Source organism: Mytilus californianus, unplaced genomic scaffold (genome assembly GCF_021869535.1).
Source record: "Mytilus californianus isolate M0D057914Y unplaced genomic scaffold, xbMytCali1.0.p SCAF_3, whole genome shotgun sequence".
NCBI lineage: Eukaryota > Metazoa > Mollusca > Bivalvia > Mytilida > Mytilidae > Mytilus > Mytilus californianus.
The window spans coordinates 4,692,836-4,713,220 of record NW_026262679.1 but is presented as its reverse complement, the minus strand read 5'-3'; the positions used below and the strand labels follow the sequence as shown (position 1 = coordinate 4,713,220).

At 31.4% G+C, this 20,385-nt stretch overlaps 1 protein-coding gene across 5 annotated transcripts in view; it reads right to left on the bottom strand.

Annotated features, from left to right (window-relative positions):
* LOC127732893 (GON-4-like protein) overlaps positions 1-20,385 on the bottom strand; it is a 179,747-nt gene that overhangs the window by 143,469 nt on the left and 15,893 nt on the right. For all 5 annotated transcript variants that reach the window (XR_007996491.1, XR_007996492.1, XR_007996490.1 and 2 more), the window contains exons 11-19: positions 20,224-20,317; positions 19,669-19,758; positions 18,957-19,101; positions 15,775-15,957; positions 15,155-15,338; positions 14,448-14,598; positions 12,632-12,748; positions 11,944-12,060; positions 4,581-4,903 (exon numbers count right to left, since the gene is read on the bottom strand). Coding sequence is in view for 1 of the 5 variants with exons in the window: in XM_052242069.1 (XP_052098029.1) it covers positions 4,581-4,903; positions 11,944-12,060; positions 12,632-12,748; positions 14,448-14,598; positions 15,155-15,338; positions 15,775-15,957; positions 18,957-19,101; positions 19,669-19,758; positions 20,224-20,317 (1,404 nt within the window). In the remaining 4 variants the exon portion in view is untranslated. The remainder of the gene's footprint in view (positions 1-4,580; positions 4,904-11,943; positions 12,061-12,631; positions 12,749-14,447; positions 14,599-15,154; positions 15,339-15,774; positions 15,958-18,956; positions 19,102-19,668; positions 19,759-20,223; positions 20,318-20,385) is intronic.

Here is a 20,385-nt window from a genome sequence, read left to right as displayed (position 1 = left end):
ATATCTTCTATCTAGAAGACTATTAGTCCCATTTAATATCTTCTATCTAGAAGACTATCAGTCCCATTTAATATCTTCTATCTAGAAGACTATTAGTCCCATTCAATATCTTCTATCTAGAAGACTATTAGTCCCATTCAATATCTTCTATCTAGAAGACTATTAGTCCCATTCAATATCTTCTATCTAGAAGACTATCAGTCCCATTTAATATCTTCTATCTAGAAGACTATCAGTCCCATTCTATATCTTCTATCTAGAAGACTATCAGTCCCATTCAATATCTTCTATCTAGTAGACTATTAGTCCCATTCAATATCTTCTATCTAGTAGACTATTAGTCCCATTCAATATCTTCTATCTAGAAGACTATTAGTCCCATTCAATATCTTCTATCTAGAAGACTATCAGTCCCATTTAATATCTTCTATCTAGAAGACTATTAGTCCCATTTAATATCTTCTATCTAGAAGACTATCAGTCCCATTTAATATCTTCTATCTAGAAGACTATTAGTCCCATTCAATATCTTCTATCTAGAAGACTATCAGTCCCATTTAATATCTTCTATCTAGTAGACTATCAGTCCCATTCAATATCTTCTATCTAGAAGACTATTAGTCCCATTCAATATCTTCTATCTAGAAGACTATTAGTCCCATTCAATATCTTCTATCTAGAAGACTATCAGTCCCATTTAATATCTTCTATCTAGTAGACTATCAGTCCCATTCAATATCTTCTATCTAGAAGACTATTAGTCCCATTCAACCATTCAATATCTTCTATCTAGAAGACTATTAGTCCCATTCAATATCTTCTATCTAGAAGACTATTAGTCCCATTTAATATCTTCTATCTAGAAGACTATCAGTCCCATTCAATATCTTCTATCTAGTAGACTATTAGTCCCATTCAATATCTTCTATCTAGAAGACTATCAGTCCCATTTAATATCTTCTATCTAGAAGACTATTAGTCCCATTTAATATCTTCTATCTAGAAGACTATCAGTCCCATTTAATATCTTCTATCTAGAAGACTATTAGTCCCATTCAATATCTTCTATCTAGAAGACTATCAGTCCCATTTAATATCTTCTATCTAGAAGACTATTAGTCCCATTTAATATCTTCTATCTAGAAGACTATCAGTCCCATTTAATATCTTCTATCTAGAAGACTATTAGTCCCATTTAATATCTTCTATCTAGAAGACTATCAGTCCCATTTAATATCTTCTATCTAGAAGACTATTAGTCCCATTTAATATCTTCTATCTAGAAGACTATCAGTCCCATTCAATATCTTCTATCTAGAAGACTATTAGTCCCATTCAATATCTTCTATCTAGAAGACTATTAGTCCCATTCAATATCTTCTATCTAGAAGACTATTAGTCCCATTTAATATCTTCTATCTAGAAGACTATCAGTCCCATTTAATATCTTCTATCTAGAAGACTATCAGTCCCATTCAATATCTTCTATCTAGAAGACTATCAGTCCCATTCAACCATTCAATATCTTCTATCTAGAAGACTATTAGTCCCATTCAATATCTTCTATCTAGAAGACTATCAGTCCCATTTAATATCTTCTATCTAGAAGACTATCAGTCCCATTCAATATCTTCTATCTAGAAGACTATCAGTCCCATTCAACCATTCAATATCTTCTATCTAGAAGACTATTAGTCCCATTCAATATCTTCTATCTAGAAGACTATTAGTCCCATTCAATATCTTCTATCTAGAAGACTATCAGTCCCATTTAATATCTTCTATCTAGAAGACTATTAGTCCCATTTAATATCTTCTATCTAGAAGACTATCAGTCCCATTCAATATCTTCTATCTAGAAGACTATCAGTCCCATTCAATATCTTCTATCTAGAAGACTATCAGTCCCATTTAATATCTTCTATCTAGTAGACTATTAGTCCCATTCAATATCTTCTATCTAGAAGACTATCAGTCCCATTCAATATCTTCTATCTAGAAGACTATCAGTCCCATTCAACCATTCAATATCTTCTATCTAGAAGACTATTAGTCCCATTCAATATCTTCTATCTAGAAGACTATTAGTCCCATTTAATATCTTCTATCTAGAAGACTATCAGTCCCATTCAATATCTTCTATCTAGAAGACTATTAGTCCCATTCAATATCTTCTATCTAGAAGACTATTAGTCCCATTCAATATCTTCTATCTAGAAGACTATTAGTCCCATTCAATATCTTCTATCTAGAAGACTATCAGTCCCATTTAATATCTTCTATCTAGAAGACTATCAGTCCCATTCAATATCTTCTATCTAGAAGACTATCAGTCCCATTCAACCATTCAATATCTTCTATCTAGAAGACTATTAGTCCCATTCAATATCTTCTATCTAGAAGACTATTAGTCCCATTCAATATCTTCTATCTAGAAGACTATTAGTCCCATTCAATATCTTCTATCTAGAAGACTATCAGTCCCATTTAATATCTTCTATCTAGAAGACTATTAGTCCCATTTAATATCTTCTATCTAGAAGACTATCAGTCCCATTCAATATCTTCTATCTAGAAGACTATCAGTCCCATTCAATATCTTCTATCTAGAAGACTATCAGTCCCATTTAATATCTTCTATCTAGAAGACTATCAGTCCCATTCAATATCTTCTATCTAGAAGACTATTAGTCCCATTTAATATCTTCTATCTAGAAGACTATTAGTCCCATTCAATATCTTCTATCTAGAAGACTATCAGTCCCATTTAATATCTTCTATCTAGAAGACTATTAGTCCCATTTAATATCTTCTATCTAGAAGACTATCAGTCCCATTTAATATCTTCTATCTAGAAGACTATTAGTCCCATTTAATATCTTCTATCTAGAAGACTATCAGTCCCATTTAATATCTTCTATCTAGAAGACTATTAGTCCCATTCAATATCTTCTATCTAGAAGACTATTAGTCCCATTTAATATCTTCTATCTAGAAGACTATCAGTCCCATTTAATATCTTCTATCTAGAAGACTATTAGTCCCATTTAATATCTTCTATCTAGAAGACTATCAGTCCCATTCAATATCTTCTATCTAGAAGACTATCAGTCCCATTCAATATCTTCTATCTAGAAGACTATTAGTCCCATTCAATATCTTCTATCTAGAAGACTATTAGTCCCATTCAATATCTTCTATCTAGAAGACTATTAGTCCCATTCAATATCTTCTATCTAGAAGACTATCAGTCCCATTCAATATCTTCTATCTAGAAGACTATCAGTCCCATTCAACCATTCAATATCTTCTATCTAGTAGACTATTAGTCCCATTCAATATCTTCTATCTAGAAGACTATTAGTCCCATTTAATATCTTCTATCTAGAAGACTATTAGTCCCATTTAATATCTTCTATCTAGAAGACTATTAGTCCCATTTAATATCTTCTATCTAGAAGACTATTAGTCCCATTCAACCATTCAATATCTTCTATCTAGAAGACTATCAGTCCCATTCAACCATTCAATATCTTCTATCTAGAAGACTATTAGTCCCATTTAATATCTTCTATCTAGTAGACTATCAGTCCCATTCAATATCTTCTATCTAGAAGACTATCAGTCCCATTCAACCATTCAATATCTTCTATCTAGTAGACTATTAGTCCCATTCAATATCTTCTATCTAGAAGACTATCAGTCCCATTCAATATCTTCTATCTAGAAGACTATTAGTCCCATTCAATATCTTCTATCTAGAAGACTATTAGTCCCATTCAATATCTTCTATCTAGAAGACTATTAGTCCCATTTAATATCTTCTATCTAGAAGACTATCAGTCCCATTCAATATCTTCTATCTAGAAGACTATTAGTCCCATTTAATATCTTCTATCTAGTAGACTATTAGTCCCATTCAATATCTTCTATCTAGAAGACTATCAGTCCCATTCAATATCTTCTATCTAGAAGACTATCAGTCCCATTCAATATCTTCTATCTAGAAGACTATCAGTCCCATTCTTCTATCTAGTAATTGGATTGGTGACTTTTGGGTCTGGTTTGGTTGCATTATTTTATATTTTTGGATTTTGGCTCAATGCATTCTTAGAAACCTTGAGAGGTGGTTAATGTGAAGTAACAATTGTATGTTAAATATGGATTAGGAGGAACTTTCAATTATATGACATGCATGCCAAGTCATTGATTTTGTGTAGCTGTTTAGATTAATGGGCTTAAAAGAAGTCCTGCTGTAGCCATATTATGTTACTCTCTACATAACCATCAACCTTATAATGTAAGGCCATTCTAGGTTATGGAAATTTACTAAAAAGTTTTGATTTTCAGGCATAAACTTAAAAAAAATAAATTTGCATGCACTCATATTGTGCCCTCTATTTTCTCATTTCAGATGAAAAGCTGCAAGATCAAACTGTAGGACTTTGATGGTACTGATAAGTCGGGCTTTTTATCACCAGGACAGAATAATTTTATGTGCTGTGGGGACTTGTTAAACATAAGGTTTGATTAATAAAGAAGGTGGGTATATATAACTAGTAATAAGACTTTTATCTTACCTTGATGGGTTACTTTTATTGCTTGTTGTCACAGGATCAAACTGAAGAACTTTAAGAGCTGCTGGTAGTGTCTTGGGTGTGGGTATAACTTGTAATATGCTGGTTGGAGTATCTGGTAAAGTGACACCATCAAACTGAAGGACTTTAAGTGCAGCTGGCAGTGTCTTGGAGGTGGGTATAACTTGTAATAAGCTGGTTGGAGTATCTGGTAAAGTGACACCATCAAACTGAAGGACTTTAAGTGCAGCTGGTTGTTCAGGTCTTGCTGTTTCTTGTGGCAGCTTAGGAGTATTTGGTGCAGATTTGGATTTCTTTGGATGAAGCTGTGGATGAAAAAAAAAATTTAAAACAATGTATCAACATAAACTATCAATCCACAAACTGTTGTGCCATCAGCACAAATACACTATTCTTGACAAATAAATAACTCTGGACAACAAAATTGAAAATCGTCAAATGTATCCAATCCTCAGTCTACCACCATTCGTAATAATTAATAAAGTTTGAAGTTAATCATTCAAAGCACACTGGAATAATTGCACAACATAAAAAATTTCATTCTGCTTAAAGTCCCATAGCTCTGGAATGATAAAAGTAGAAATCATTAAAAGTATACAGACCCTGGCACAACTATTCTAAATAATTTGGTAATGTTGGAGGTAAATTGTTGAGTTAGTGTGCAAGACATTAATGCAGGATGGACCAATGGACAGACAGACTGACAACTGTAAACTATAATACTGTAAAAGGTAAGAGTTTCAGAAAAATATTGTAAAATCTTATCTTATCCCATTTACATAAATTTTCACTTTTTAAAAGCAGAATTATTAGTTTCTTTTAATTGTATCAAATTACCTGTTTAAAAAAAAAAAAATTATGAGTTATACTGATGTCCTAAATTACGATATAAATATTCAGTATTATTGTGACTGATAAATTGAAAATGAAAACCTGTCATATCATGCATAATGTGAAAATGCCGCTGCTTATGAAAATGAAAGTTTCTTGACATGACTTTACAATAATTTCAAATATTTGTGAGTTCTTATTAAATAATAAAATGGCATTTTCAGGTGGCTAATCAATTTGACTTGGTATGTTGGTTAATTCTGTTACCATACTTATTTAAAGAGTGACGGTTTCCTATTATGATTGTGTAACTAAGTTATAAAGTAAATTTCATGAAAATGCAGCAAATCTGCAATAGCTGCAATATACATATTTTGGATGAGTCAATTATTGGTACGTGAAGTGTCTGCAATATAATCTATATGCAAGAGTTACTTCATTATTTGTTTTTAAAGTAAAGATTACTTTATCAATAAAGTTTTTTTAACAGTAATATGATTTTCTTAAATACCAAGAACTTTAAATTCCACAGAGGTTTTGATCTGAACAATTGGTCTGGGTTGGAAGATTAACTTTTTCCATGACATGTACACATAAATATTTATTTGCATGTTTATGCTATTTAAGCAAAAGCACCGTCTGCAAAATATATCCCATGAAATCTTTTTCATTTCACAAGGTTTAAAGTCTTGCATAGTAATTCATGGCATAGCTACACAGCGTATATGTAATATTGTAGTCTAAAGCTGAGTGGGGAGATGAATCTCTTACGTTTCTAGAGATTCTTAAGCAGAAAATTTAAACAGCTCCAACTGAAAGGAGTAGGGGCAATAAGGCCCTCATTTGGCCCAAATAATACTGCAAATTTAAAAGTTATCATACATATTCTTAAATTTGTCCTAACTAGACTAAGGAAAAAGATATTTAGAAAATAGAAAACAATTTCACATTTAATGAGTTACCATGGCAACAAACCATGACGAAATTTGTATATTTTGTAAAATTTCTTGAATTTTCTTGTTTTCCATCAAATTTTAAGTATTTTTCAGACTGGCAAAGTATGTGCGCACCCAAGAAACAACTTTATATTTGGTGAGATTATGTCAATAGCTATAATAAAGCATCTCTTAAATTATTTTGTTGTTTCTTGGCTGCACACCATGTTTCCATAATTGAAATAAGGATGGAAAACTGCATAAATTCTGTATTTTTCATAGTTTTCATGAAAACAGTGCATATTATAACATAATTGTGATGTCGTTAGATAAAAAATTTTATGTTTTTCATTTATATTTCTTAACGCTAGGCATATCCAAACATTATGTGCCAAGTTGAAATAGTTGTCCAACATTTTATTTTCTTGGGCCAAAACTCCTTTATCTGATATCATCTATATTTCTACATTGTTTCTATAAAATTAATAAAATATCTTCCTTAGAAACAAAGTCTTCAGCTGTAGAATTAGAAATATCTAGTTATGGACTGAAAGGAAAATGTAACTAAAATTTTGTCTCTGTGCATATAGGCAAACAGAAAATAGAACATCTATAGAGCTCAAAAGTGTCACACAGTATGAAATTATCAGTTAATAACTTGGTGCTATATCTCAAGAAGCTATGACATTGTTGACATGTGAGAATAAATTGCTTCACCGAGCACAGCTGGATACGACCGCAGAGTTCCAACCGCAGAGGTCCAACCCTGAACAGTTGGGGCAAAAATGGACACAATATTCGCGCTTGAATTTCGATTGTAATTAAATATTTGACACATAATAGGTTTCTGACACAGAATAACTGTAGTCAAAGAACTTAAAATTGGTTATATGATTTGAATTTATATTCAATATTTTGCTTTTGTGCAATACACTTTGCTGTTGCGAATTGACCCCCCCTTCCCCCACAAGAAAAAAAAAAAAAATTACCCCCCCCCCCCCTTTTTTTTTTTGCTTTTGTGCTTTTGTGCAATACATGCTGTTGTGTATTGACCCCCCCCCCCCCCCACTTTTTATTTGCAAAAAAAAATCTGAAATCTGAAAAATGAGAAAAATTTAAAAATTGACCCCCCACAATTTCTTTTTACCCCCAATAATTTACGTTGTTTGGATTACCTCCCTTACACTGCTTTTAAATTGTCTTATGTAATTGTCTATTAACCAGGAAACCCTTGTTTTTCCCCTTTTTTGCCCCTAATTCCTAAACAGTTTGAGCCATAACCCCTCAAAGCAAATCCTAACCATCCCTTTGTGGTATAATTTCAGAGAGATCTATACACCATTCCACAAGTTATTGTCTGGAAACTAGAAAAATGCTTATTTGGGGCCTTTTTTGGCCCCTAATTCCTAAACTGTTAGGACCATAACCCCCAAAATCAATCCCAATCTTCCTTTTGTGGTTATAAACATTGTGTTTAAATTTCATAGATTTCTATTTAATTATACTAAAGTTATTGTCCGGAAACCAACTGTCTTCTGACGACGCTGTGGACGACATGATACCAATATACGAATATAAAAATGAGACTAAATTCAATAAATACGAATGGCATCTTAAAGATATAAGTTTAAGACAAACAATAGGTGAACCATTGTTCATGAAAACATGGACAGAGGTAAACCCATCTCAAATCAACTATAAACATTTTCAATTTCTACTTGATGATGTTTTTCCAAGGAAATACCACAAAACATCACATTATTTGAAATAACCTTAGTTTCACTAGCTGTTTTTTACAAGTGATTATCACTTTTTTTCATAAATTCCTGTGTCAAAAGGGGAGTATGAACTAGTACAGATTACAGGTTCGTGTTGCTTAGTCTTTAGTTTTCTATGTTGTGTCATCTGTATTATTATTTGTCTGTTTGTCTTTTTATTTTTGGCCATGGCGTTGTCAGTTTGTTTTCGATCTATGAGTTTGACTGTCCCTCTGGTATCTTTCGTCCCTCTTTTATACATGAACAATTACAGTATGTGACAGAGAATGAACTAAAATACATAATAAACTGTTGACACAGAGATATGTCTCGCCTGTCGGCATAAAATTCAGAAAAAAGACATTCTGATGGACAGCAACATGGTTTATTAATTCAGTCACTGGGTCATTATCTAGTGAGCAGGGCCTGAAAATAATCATCAAACTGATATGAACTGATAGTAATGCAACATTATACAAAATATCATTGATCATTCAAAAGTAGATCCTATCAAACTAACTTAAGCAGAAAACTTATCATTGAAAATTGCTAATAAATTCAAAGTCACTGGACCATGACCTAGGGGCAGGCTTCGAAATAGTCGTCAAACTGATATGAACTGATAGTAATGCAACATTATACAATATATCATTGATCTATCACAAGCAGATCCTACCAAACTAACTTAAGCAGAAGACTTAACATTGAAAATTGCTAATTCAAAGTCACTCTACCATGACCTAGGGGGCAAGGCCTGGAAATAGTTGTCAAACTGAAATGTACCGATAGTAATGCAGCTTTATATTAAATATCAATAATCTATCACAAGTAGTTCCTATCAAACTAACTTAAGAAGAAAACTTAACAATTGTTGATGCCGTCCTATGTCTTGCTGAGACGAAAGTTGCAGGCGAGACAAAAAGTACAAATAATAGCTTGTCCTTGGTATATCATAAGTTTAAACCAAGTCAGAAAATTGTGTTGACCAACAAATAGAGGGCATTTCTTTTTTGTATAAAGCTCTTTTTACAATTGAAATTATAGAAATTGTTTATCCAATCGAGAGAAAAAAAGAACATTTATTATAAAAAGACTAGTTTTAGATGGGACATTGCCAATTTGCTACCGTCTGATATATAAAGCTTTATACAAAGAGCTAATGCTGCCACCATATTAGAACCACTATATCTCACATTCTGCACCATTTGTTACAGAAGAGACAACAATTATTATAGTAGTCAATGGGTAAAATACATCTTATTACATAAAATGCATCAAGTTTAAGGAATAGATAAGAATAAATTTAAATATATTAATGTTTGACAGATAAATGTCTTGTATTCATGTGGATACTGATAGGTTTATAAATTTCTTACTAACTTAAAAAGGTGTTATCATATCTTCTTATTGTTTGGTTTAGAAAATAAAACCACATGAAAAAATAAGATGTAGTATTATTGCCAACAAGACTTGGTCAAATTTGTTAAAGGGGCACTAGCTGTCAAATTCATGTTCACCGATTTGACTCAAATTCTCATATTTGATTTATATCAATGTGAAACATTTATCCAAATTATAAAAAGTCTAAAATAAACAATATACTGGCTAGGGTTCGATAGTGTGTGGCTTCGTTTCGTGTGTATTTTAGTCTAGAAGCCATCTTATTAACTGTGGAGTTGACCTCCGAAGACCTCCGATTGCCATATAAGCGATATAAACATAAATATAGATATAAATAGATAGCAGACTCGTGCATTTGGATTTTTCTAGGTCTGTTTAATTTCATATTATAGATTAAAAATATATATTAATCAGTGTTCTCCCCAGGATTTTTGGACAGCACCAGGGTAACGCGTGTGGACAGCTTGGTGAAATGATTCATACAATCAGTTGTGTCCCGTTGCGTCGCTTAGCTATATTTCTAGTTACTGCAGTATGTCTCCTGTTTTGTTTTAACACTGTGGTACTGTGTTATGTAGACATTGAGTCAGAAAATTATTGGTAAAAAAAAAGTAAATAAAGAAACAGTTTGTATACTTTAATATTTTTTTTAAATAAATAAAACATGATTCATTACAAAATATTCATCTAAATTTAAAGTAATCAAATCTTTTACAAAATCCATGACCAATAAAAATAAAATATCATTCAAAGGAGACCAAAAATGTTCAATTTAAAAAAAAAATTATAGTTTCTAGAAAGAAAGTTGTTGTATGTGAAAGGATTCTTGTCATAAGGAGATATAAAATAACAAGAACAAATATTGATTTATTGTTTGAACCAGTTTCTATCTTAAATTTAAAAAAATTTTTTTTTTTCATAAATCTAAAAACATTTTGCCATAGATTTCATGTAAATATTAACCTTTCTTGTCTTTGGTGATAATCAAACATTGATACAGACGTAATACTGCACTGAAATCTAAATCTTTATTTGTCATGATCCATCTAAAAAGAATTCCTAAATCTATAAATTTATCTTAGGTCTATAAGTAACCATATTCAATGTCAACAACAAAGTCTCCCTATTTTCCCCGCCTAAATGACAGGAAGTAGATATAAATAGATTTAACATGTGCTTATGGATAAAATTTGCAAGATTACTTCTGTTATTCATTAATTGTGGATATAGATATCCAGCTTGAAGGTACAGTCATACATTTTATTTATTAAATAGAATAGATTGCAATTAATTGCAAATAAACTTTAATATTCTACGTGAACTAACTGGTCATGTGATATGTACATATGTCCGTCCCCTTCAGATACTATAGTTTGAAACCCTATATCATGCACTAACCACAGGGGTTTGTAACAATTTGCCGGGGTTTATTATCCATATGAACCCCGAAAAAAACACGGGGTTCGTATGGATGGTAAACCCGGCAAATTGTAACAAACCCCTGTGCTCTAGCTATGTCATAATTAAAGAACATTTTGGCCATGGTTTAATCAGACATATAAAACTATACTAATGAGCCAACTTTATTATGTACAAAAAATGATCAGGCGTGTGTGCAACTATCGGGTTCACACTGTTTGTGTATAAAGTATATTTGCAGACTTGTCACAGGTTAGCGCTTAGGTTGTGAGTGAAGCCATAAAATAGTTATCAGTGATCATGAAGTTATGAACTCTAATGTAACAAGTGTTAATTACATCGATTAAATCCAATCAACAAAGGTAAATCGATCACGTGGTGTCAACAATCTGGGTAAACTGGTTTGAACTGGTTAAATTTCACCTGTAATTTTATACTGCACAGAAAAGATTTAACAAATCGCTTAAAAGTTTACCGAATTATGATTTTTTTTACTGAAAATTTTACATCGCGGTAAGACCAATATCACCACGGTCAAAAATTATACATTGCGGGCCCGCGGTCCTTTAAGGGCCTGGGGAGAACACTGTTAATCATTGTTTTTACCTGTACAAGAATGACTTTTTGTGGATCAAATCAGTCAATCAAATGATTTACCTTTGTTTAACTTTCAATGTTGACATTCTTTTCCTTTAAATAATTGAACATGCACAATGCATGCAGTATCCATCTCTAGCTAAGGGGTTAAATTGAAGTTCACATGAATACAGATTCAATGAGGTCGAAATATTCACTTGCAAGTGAATAATTCCCTATTAATGTTTTTTAGCTTATTTTGACAAAATTGAACCATACTGGCTGCTAAAAGCGATATATTATTTCACTATTTCACTTTCATTAATGATTGAAAAAAAAACCATATTTTATATTTTTTATATATCTCGTAGCTAGTGCCCCTTGAAAAGTTGATGTATGCTATGTTTATATATATAAATTTCCTACCGTAACCAGTTTATTATAAACTACAGGTATGTTGACACTACTAGATCTCTGTATACTATAACAGCCTTCTAGTTCATCGTCATCGTGCAGCAAAATTATCTCCCTTATTTTCATTTCCTAAAGTGGAAAGTAACAGAAATAAGTTTTTCAGAAAACCTGCAACTGGCATGATACAAAATAAAAACACTGTTCCTTTAAAATATGGGTTTCCCAATCTTCCATGATAAGGTTTTATCATTTTAATCATTAAACCATTCAGCCTCTGAAGAAGGTCCATTAAAGTTCGAAACTGGTCAGGCTACATATTATATTCATATATTTTATTCTGGTTTCTTGTTTTATCATTTTTGATTGAAGAATTCATCTAATTCAGGTAATTCTGTAAAATCTGAGTATCTTATGAGATAATAATCATGTATCATAGGTTGTATCAAATTCTTAAATGCAATCACATGACATCTCGAAGAATTCCAATTTTATTATTAAGTATTTCAAGTAATTCCAAACAATCTAGCAAATGTATTCTATGCAGCTTTCTTGGTTTTTTGTATCATCCTTAATTATGGTGAGTCCTTATTTTCAACTGTCATCTTTCTCCCTGTGAGCTGAGATGGAACATTCCTCGATAGACTTACCTTACACCACCATTCTGGTAAAATGGAACAATCCTAACTTATGAAAACCTTACCTTACACCATACTGGTAAACATGAAGCATCCTGTCTCATTACTGGTTTAATTTCATTGACATCAAAAGGATCAGTAAATACAGGAAAATTGGGAATTTTCTTCGCTGTTTTAAATGTCTGAAATATATTGAAAATTTGTTATATTTATACATTTTTATTATTACAAAAATGAGTTAACATTATTAAGTACAACAGGGTTAAATATGTGCATTTAGAAAAGTCCATGTGATGTTTCTAAATTCAAACGTGTTTCAATCACACTGTGAAAAACTCTTTTCTATTAGAAATGCTGTCCCTTTCACTGCATGAAATTCAGATCATTATGTATATTACTGTCAGTCATAACTGAATATGTTGTCATTTAGGATTGCATAATTCTGTTAATCCTTCTAATCATAATAAAATACATAGTAATGATTCAAATTACCATGTCAATTGTACACTGCTCCAATGGGAACTAAAAACCTACTTTCTTGATTAAATTTGAATTTATTGAACTATATTACATATTACTTCTGTTTATTTCCCTTCCAATTTGATCAATATATATTTACATCAGTCACATTCAGTCTTTACAAATTGCAAAATAGAACTCAAACTTTGGACTTAAGGATTTTTCAGCCTGTTTGGCATTAAACAGATGCATGTTCAATGGAGGTAAGATCTGATTGTAAATTTTCCCGACAAGCGATGGGAAAATAGTTTGTGTTTTTTCCATTAAAAATCAGAAAAAATACCTTACCCTATGGAATTTCTAGTAAATATTCAAGTACAACCACAACTCTGAGCAAGATCATAAATGTATAGACTAACCACAGTTTGGTAGCAATTATGCCTTCATATGATTCTTAAAAATGTTTTATTGGTTTTTTCCTCCAATTTTTTATTTAAGTAATATAGGTGTCCATGTTTAAAGCAAATATGGTCATTAACTTTATTTGTAAGGAGAATCATGTATTATTCAATTTAACTCATCCGCCAGTTACCCATCTGCCAGATGATCTATCCGCCGGATAACCCATCTGCCAGAGATCTATCCGCCGGATAACCCATCCGCCAGATAACTCATCTGCCGGTTAACCCATCCGCCAGTTAACCCAACCGCTGGATAAAACACTGGATAACTGGGGATTAAATATCCGGTAACGGATAAACTGATCCATCAGAACCACCGGATATTATCCGTCGATGGATCACTATATAAGGAGACCAAAAACACAATTAAACCATTCAGCCTCTGAAGAAGGTCCATTAAAGGAATGAAACCGGTCGAGCTACATATTATCATCAGGCGCTGTTATTAAGTTGCAAAGGCATATATTTTCCTATATTTTATCATTTCTTAATAACAATTGTATCCATAACTGAAGGACAATGGTCATTAATCATAAATCTTACACATTCATTAATCCATGTATATCATAACTGATGGACAATGGTCATTAATCATAAATCTTACACATTCATTAATCCATGTATATCATAAAATGGATCAAAGTAGTTGACCACATCACCAATGAAGTGCATTTCATTTCCATTTTTTTTTAAATATCAGTTCCATAAAGAAAACAATAAAAGTATTGAAGTGTATTCACATTACCTCTCTATTCAATCTCAAAAGGAAAACTATAATTTTCTTGAAATACAATGACTTTTAAAATCACTGGAGATGTGTACAGAGAAGGTTAGCAAGACAATTGTAATATTTAAAATCACTGGAGATGTGTACAGAGAAGGTAAGCAAGACAATTGTAATATTCAGTAAAACAAAACATTATGTAAGCATAATAAGCAGATCCGGTGAAAATAAACAAACCTTAACTGGATTATCTGGAGTGTTTTTGGCTGTAAGATTTTTTATTCTAATTTTTATTTGATCTTCTGTTTTACATGGCAGCATAAATTTCTGAATCAATCGTCTGTGGTAGGGTAGATTTCTAAACTGTTCCAATCCTAATGCCAGTAAACTAGGAAAGGAAAATATTCATATTTTATACAATGAGAATAAACTGCATTTTTAAATCACAATCCAAACTTAATTAAAATAAATTTTTTTTTTTTAAAAGTGCAGTTATTTTTAAGGAGCAAAAAGGTGGTTTTTATATAGTATGAGATACCAAACACTATAAAATAGTGGAAACAACCTAATCTCTGCATTTCTAACAGTTACTACCGTATCCATAGATACCTTTTTTTTTTTAAAACTGAAGAATATGTTGCAAGATTAAGATTAGTAAGGGCTGTTCCAGATATAAACGCATGGGGAGATGGGAGGCACTGTTTTTTAGACCCCAACCACCCATAATATTAAAGTTTCCATTTAACATATAATTCTAACAAAATTCTAAAGAAAATGCAACTACCCACAATTTATAAATTTGAGTGCCTCCCACCCACATGCGTTTAAATCTGGAACAGCCCTCATTAATTATGTATATATTATTTAAATGAGTTCTGTCTGAATTCTCTAATACAAAATCCTTTCTATTCCTGTAAAACTTTGATGAATTTAATAGAACTCACTTGTCTTCAGCATCAGTAAAACAAACTCTTGGTGATTTAGAGAAGTCTCTGGAGATCAATAGATTTCCTAAAGGGAGATAATCAGGATAAATGAAGATGAGACTCCTCCAGAAAATCTCCCTCTGTTGTGTTGTTAAGTTTGGTAGATTACTCCTTGGTAACAATGATGAAGGTTCATTAAAATCTGAAAACAGAGATCAAACAAAAAACTGATGTAATGTGTGCTACTTTCTTATAAATTGACAAAATTTCTCTTAAAAATTGAATTAATTTCAAATCTACAAAGAGGCCAAACATTCTATTAACCAAGAGAAAAAGCAGATTCCCCATGGCAGGAAATTAACAAGATATGTCAGAAGAGGTTTTCTTAGGAGAAATTGAAACAACTTCTCCTTATCTGTTGTCATATCTCACATTAAGATGTGCTTGCAACCAGTTTAAGATTAAACATAGTTGAAAAAAAAATTCAAATTTTTTTTTCATCAATGAAATTCTTGAGATTTGGCTATTTTGAGGTTTTGAGGTCACTCTCTTATTATCATTTAAAGTTTTTAGATAACATGTTATTTTATCAAGTGATACAGACTGAACTTCATATCATTTCTAAACAGTGAACTCACTAGCCCCTTGTCCAAGCACACTGTAAATTAAATCTTTCTTTTTCTCTGACAACTGTTTATAATTCCTACATAACATGTTTTCTATGCCTTTTTCTGGAGAAACAGATTTGGAATTTTTCTCTATATTAGTCTTCCTGCTTCTTTTGCTTGGTGATAATTGTGTTTTCTTTGGTCTCATTCTATCTGAAATAAATGAATAACAGGCTATTATTTCAACTTGGAATTATTTTTAATTATGGGCTTATTAATTTCTTGGGCTTGAAATTTTTAATAAACTCCATGCTTATTCTGTATTTTAATGTTCTGTGCGGTGCACAACACTTTCTATTACAAAGAAGATAGCACATTTTCAATAGAATGTACTGTGCGGCGCACAACACTATCTATACAAAATACATTGTATAGAAAGTGTTATGCACTGCTCAAAAAAATATAATACAGAATAACCATGGAATTTATTAAAAATTTCAAGCACAAGAAATTATGCAAATTCCATAATTAAAAATAATTCCAAGTTGAAATAATAGCCTGTTGAATGTAAAAATTGTCTATTTAAATAAGTAAGGTAAAAATCTGAACCCTGCAACATGGCCTGAGAACACAGTTATTTCGTAGTGCATTTCTTTTAGACAATAAATTCAAATTAAAAAAATCGCACCTGCTCTATCTCAAAAAGATTTTTACAGTGTAGTGTACTACTATTGATACAAATAATATCAAAATTATAGAAACTTCTACCAGCTCTAACTCAAAATATTGACAATTCAGGTGTTAAGGGGGCTAAAATTCAGTTTGACAGCTTCAGACATTCTAATTTTTGACCTTTTTTAACTGGACCAAATCACTACTTAACATAAAGTTTCAGCACCCAAATTTTTTTAACATGTAATTTCATCCCCTTACTTAATATTTCATGCATAAAATATCAAGAAATAAATTGGGAAAGTGTATCAAAAAAAAATGCAAGTTATACACTGTTCACACTAGGGACTATATTCGTAGACAACGAAAACCAAAGGACGATAACTGTGTCCTTGGACCTAATAGGATAGAAAGACTTGACCAATTTTAATAAAACTTTGCATTACCTAAGCTTAGAAAATTATAAGATAGTTGGCCAAGTTTCATGGCCATAGGATATATATTATAGAAACTAGGGCCATTTTAATATTGAAATTTGGATGTTTATTTTTGACGTTTAAATCAAATATTTTCAACTGTTAAGATTTTGGCCTAAAAAATTTTAATATTGCAAAAATTTGCTTTTTAAATACTCTTGAATATAATATAACAAGTATTAAAAGCAATGGAACACTCATTTGATTTATCAGATTTATCACAGTTATTTAAAAGTCAAATTTATATGAGCCTGTGTCTGAAAATAGAGATTTTCGAATTAAGGGAAGCCTTACATAAACATGCATTTTTTTCAACCAATTTGAAGTTTTTGAAGTTTTTTAACCATACATTATTCTTCCATATATATTAAATGTACTTTAAATGTAAAGAAAAGTTACAAAAAGCATACCACATGAGTATAAAATGGTCTTAGGCCATGTAAGACTGAGAACTATTTAGAGTCGATTTAGGCCGTAGCCCATATTTACATATAAAAATGCACACAGAGGCTATAAGAAATGGAAATTTGTTACTTTTTGCTCATTTCTATGCTAAGATGTCATGATACAAGAAGTCTAATTGCAAAGGGACTCTTGAATTCAACTTTTTTTGCAGACAGTATGGTCTGATGACCAGTTTTTCACTTTTCAATGGAAAACTTGCATGTAGTTTTAGTCTCAATTGGCATATATTTGAACCACTTACTATCCTAAAGAAGAAAATTATGGTAGCATATGAAATGAATAGGGTGTACTGATCATTGTAAAGTGTTTTTTTTACAGATTTAGTGAAATATTTGTGATGGACAACAGATTTTATGTACAAAGCTCTTCACATTTCACATACATCAAACAGGCCGTTTTACCAGGGACATAAATACAAATATTGCACCTGCTCTATCTCAAAAAGATTTTTACAGTGTAGTGTACTACTATTGATACAAATAATATCAAAATTATAGAAACTTCTACCAGCTCTAACTCAAAATATTGACAATTCTGTGTTAAGGGGGGCTAAAATTCAGTTTGACAGCTTCAGACATTCTAATTTTTGACCTTTTTTAACTGGACCAAATCACTACTTAACATAAAGATTCAGCACCCAAATTTTTTAACATGTAATTTCATCCCCTTACTTAATATTTCATGCATAAAATATCAAGAAATAAATTGGGAAAGTGTATCAAAAAAAAATGCAAGTTATACACTGTTCACACTAGGGACTATATTCGTAGACAACGAAAACCAAAGGACGATAACTGTGTCCTTGGACCACATGTAAAATTATATTTGTTTATATAAGTTGGGTTTTTTTTTTGTATCTTTTCGAACAGATGTTCATAAATAATTTTTTTTAATTTTTTTTTTTTAAATTTGTAAAAGAATGCCAATATTTATTGGTACATCTGAATGAACTAATACTGTGGTTTTATTTATTTTCGTGAATACAAATTTTAGTGGATTAAGGAAAAACTGTAGGTTTGTGGACATTTGATTTTGTGGATTTGCCAAAGATTGTATACAAGCATTTAGAAGATTTGTACTTCCTTCAACGTTTAAATTCAGGGTTTACCTTTATCCACGATACATGAAAATTGGTATCCAACAAATAATATTGAATCCATATTAGTCAAATTCAATGATTCTACAATGTCCAATAACTTACTAACTATTGACAAACTGACATACTACTGACAAACTGACATACTATTGACAAACTCTCATACTATTGACTAACTGAATTAGTATTGACAAACTGATATACTATTGATAAACTGACTTACTATTGACAAATTGAAATACTATTGACAAACTGATATACTATTGACAAACTGACATACATGTACTACTGACAAACTGACAAACTGACATACCATTGACAAACTGACATACTATTGACAAACTGACATACTACTGACTAACTGATTTACTATTGATAAACTGGCATACTATTGATAAACTGACATACTATTGACAACGTGACATACTATTGACAAACTGACATACTATTGACAAACTGACATTCTATTGACAAACTGACATACAATTGACAAACTGACTTACTATTGACAATAACATTTTTAGGATCTATCTGAACAAATTCCTTGTCTTCATTGACCATCTCCACAGCTTCTTCCAAATTACAGGCTTTGTATGCAGAAAAGGAGGTTAATGTAGAATTCACCTCACTAAATTTCTGTAATTCATTCTGTAATTAGAGTAATATTAAATTCAATGCAAAAATAGTTTTCATGTCAATTCTATTTGCAAAACATTAAAATTTTGAGAAGGGCAAAAAGTGACAGCACTAAATGCAAAAGCATATATATAACAATACATTATCTCTAGCATAGCACTTTATTTCCTTATAAAAATTGAATGCTTTGAAAGAGCATAGCTACCTCTATAAGTGCTCTAAAACAGTATGGTTACCACTTAAAGTGAAGTGAAAGTAATTTGACTATGTCACTGAATTGTACAAGATTTCGTATACAGGTAGATGATAATGATTTTTAACATACAATCAGAAAAATAGAGCATCTATCTGTTATAGTTACAAAGCCAAAAATGTTAATTGTTGCATATCAAAGATAATAAGAGAACAGAGTTCCAATGTCTCCCGCATTGCACATATTTTATATTTCCAAGGGCATAACTCTTTTAAAAAAAGTCGATTGTCCACCATTATAGAACTTGTCCGAGATATTTCTGATATTAACCTATAGTATAAGTTTTATAAAAATCTGACAAGAATTGTACCCATGAGAGCACTTACAAGTAAGAATTTACTGTTTTCCTTGACTTCTTGGTAATCCTGTATATTTCCTGCAGCCAGCACATACATCTGGGATAACAACTGTACATGCTGTTAAAATACAATAAGTGTCACTCATACATTATTTATATTTAAGCAGCAGAAGTATACTATTGGGAGAGGGCAAATTCTTTTTTCATCAACTGACCCTGCATAAAATCTACCAGTCCCTTGTATATCCTACTTAACAAAAACCAAGTAACCCAAAAAGTATATTACTTTTAGGCCTGACTGGTCTATTGTAAATCGGCTTACTATGTGCCAGAGGAGAGATGTTATTACTATTCCTATGTAAAGAAACAAAAAATTGGATTTTTTAAAATTTTAATTCTTTAGCAAATCTTGAGCACTTTGAATAAGACTTTTTATGAGTAACAATCTTTTTAGTCTAAAAAACAAATGAAGATTCAAAAAGTCACAACCTTATGGATACAAACTTAGTAATTACAAATTTCATATAGCTTATTTCCTAGTTGCCATATTGATAGAAAATATAAAAGATTCCTCAATGATTACCTTTCTCATCTGATGTTCTAGTTGTATCCTCTGTGATTCTGTAAGTCCTACCTCTACACTGGTCAATACAGACTTGGTCGATTTCTTTGTAGATCTGTGGTAAATATCTTATATCAGTGTTAGATACATATAATTCAGTTGTTCAGTTGTTTCCAGTCATGC